The following is a 2821-nucleotide window of genomic DNA, read 5'->3' on the forward strand; positions in this document are numbered from 1 at the left end:
CAAATTTCAGCTGTTCAAATTGATCTTGCATTAACAGCGATGAAACATTTTAATCCTGGTTTCACCTTCTTAGGCAGCTTTCAGCACAAATCATCCAGCATTAAACGCTCACACTGAACTTTCACCGGAAATGTAATTCCTCTAGTTTTGGTTTGTGCCTCTAATTGCTTGCAGGAAGGAATAAACGGGGCGTGAATTCTCAGCTGCCACAGTCTGAGTGGGTATTAAAAGCTGATGCAAGCAGCAGAAAGTGAGACCTGGCGGTGCGGTGTAACTACGACACCCTGTTGTAACAGTCCACAGATGGTTTGAACGTCAGAGCTTTGCTCTGGGATTATGGATAATGTTTCTGTCGTGAGAGTTTTCACTCTCGCAGGGATAAATGAGACATTGGAGTCTAGGATGGCCATCTTCTCGCTCACTCTGATTTATTACTGTGTGATTCTGTTTTTAAATGTCTCTCTCATTGTTATCATAGTGATGGATGAAACCCTGCATGAACCCATGTACATTTTACTCTGCAGTGTTTGCATTAATGCAGTTTATGGCACAACAGGCTTCTTCCCTAAGTTCCTTTTCGATCTGCTGTCGCTTACTCAAGAAATCTCGTATGAATGCTGTCTGTTGCAAGCTTTTGTCATGTACTCCTATGCTTGTTGCGAGTTGTCCATCCTGGCCGTTATGGCCTACGACAGATATCTGGCCATATGTCGACCGCTGCACTACAGCTCCTTCATGACGAGGAGGAGGCTCTCTCAGCTGGTCAGTTTCTCCTGGCTGACCCCGTTCTGTGCTTTCTCCATCAGTATCCTGCTCACGTCTAGACTGGAGTTGTGCAGCTCCAAAATTAGGAGGATCTTTTGTGTGAACTGGATAATCGTTCAGCTTGCGTGCTCAGACAGCAACACCCTTGCAAACAGCATCATTTCATATGCGACGATTGTCATTTATGTGTGCCACGGCTTCTTCATCGTTTGGACCTACTTACATCTTGTTAAGACGTGCACAAGGTCCAAAGAAGACAGGGTGAAGTTTATGCAGACGTGCGTGCCGCATTTGGTGTCTTTGGTCACTTTCTTGGTGGTCATTGTTTTTGATTTGATGTACATGAGGTTCGGCTTCAGAGATTTACCCCAGAACCTTCAGAACTTCATCGCTGTCGAGTTTCTCCTTTTTCCTCCGGTGATGAATCCTTTGATATACGGATTCAAACTGACCAAAATACGGAACAAAATCCTAAGTTTAGTTTAAATTTGTGGACATTTAATATATGTATATATATATTGTGTGTTCAGATTTTGTTGGTTAAAAAATTATTATTTTTAGTTTTTTTGATGTTTCAGGTAATTTATTTCACATTTCTTTGTGGCTTTGATATGAATGAAGACAGTTTATTACACTTTATTAAAAAATACTGTATCCTGATGCAAACATGTGCAAAAAAAATACAGATTGTCAATTGAAGTCATGAGCATTTATGTGTTAACGTCCTATTTTTGAGAAATGATGAGGCTAAGAAGCGTCCTGCAGTGTGTATTCTTGTCACTTTCTGCTCGAGATGACTCACATTTTGGTTGTTTTTTTTAAATATCCATAAAGGAAATATTTAAAACAAAGGCGAATTTAAGATATTTATGATCTTTTTATTATTTGTTCATTGTTTTGTATGTAATATTATGGACCTCTGGTGTTGTATTTTAATAGCAGGTGTGTTTTGGTGCTGAAGTCTACAGTCAGCCTCAGACTGGCTGGAGTGTGAAACTCAAAATAATAATAATAAAAAAATCATGTAAAGTTAAGTTTGTTGCTTCCTGACTGGTTTTGGTTTCTATTTACTTGTTTCTTTTTTCCAACACAATATTTGATTCTAAATGAAGTGCAGCTGATCAGGACTGGGTGTTAAACTCAAAGATAGAAAGTAAACAGGAAACACTGGTTTGTGATTCTATTATAAATATATATTGAACATCACACTGCCATGCATTCATGTTATTTAATTATGCTTTTGCCTTTAAAAGCATAAGCCAAATATGTAAAAATGTTAAAGTTGTGTCTTGAGTAATTATTTCAGTGTAATTTTTTTTGTGTATTCTGTACTATTTTGCATATTTTTGGTTAAATTCATTGTGGACAAAAAGTAAAACAACTTTAAAGTCAATGTTTAGTTGGGAACTTGGTGTCTAAATTCAAAAATAATTCAGCTCTTGTAATATTTAAAGCTTAGTTTATAACATGTGTAGTGAGACACGTGAGGTACGTGTCACTTGTTGTATGACAAATATATGGATATATATTTATGCATACTTTTCACGAGTTCTTCATTTTTCTGACTGTAAATGTCGTGCATTGAATTTAACAGAAATGTGAACGAGAGACGTTATTTATCTTTGACCCATCAAATGAATGGAATCATTTATTTTCAAAATCAAAGTTTAACATCAAACATTTACATTAATTTGGCAAAATATGAAAATAATAACAGACAGTTTCACAGAAAATGAACTTCAAATCACTCGGCGGTGATTTGAGGACTTTGCTTAAGATATTTCTAAAATATCTGTACTGATTTATGAGAGAGAGGTGGGTTTTAGAGTGAAAGGAGATTATCTTACGGAGAACTGTGTGAGGGAAGTTTAATCTGTTTAACCAGAAATTGCACGCTTCGTCAGATCCTCAGCTTCTCACGGTACACTTGGTCAAAATAGAACCATCTACCTGTTGACGATGAATCAGCGTTGGATGTAGTTCCTTTCTGACTCGTTTCAGCGTCTCCGTCGAGAGCTACCAAACCTTCAGAAAGTCGTGCGTTGATTAGCTCAAA

The 2821-nt window shown here is 37.3% G+C and overlaps 1 protein-coding gene across 1 annotated transcript; it reads left to right on the forward strand.

Annotated features, from left to right (window-relative positions):
* The first annotated feature begins 336 nt into the window (after positions 1-336).
* LOC119419544 (olfactory receptor 4E1-like) lies at positions 337-1251 on the forward strand. Its single transcript, XM_037686883.1, has one exon. It carries the CDS (start codon positions 337-339, stop codon positions 1249-1251), a length of 915 nt encoding a protein of 304 aa, XP_037542811.1.
* Positions 1252-2821: the final 1570 nt, after the last annotated feature.

This window comes from Nematolebias whitei, chromosome 13 (assembly GCF_014905685.2).
Source record: "Nematolebias whitei isolate Nwh7 chromosome 13, NemWhi1, whole genome shotgun sequence".
NCBI lineage: Eukaryota > Metazoa > Chordata > Actinopteri > Cyprinodontiformes > Rivulidae > Nematolebias > Nematolebias whitei.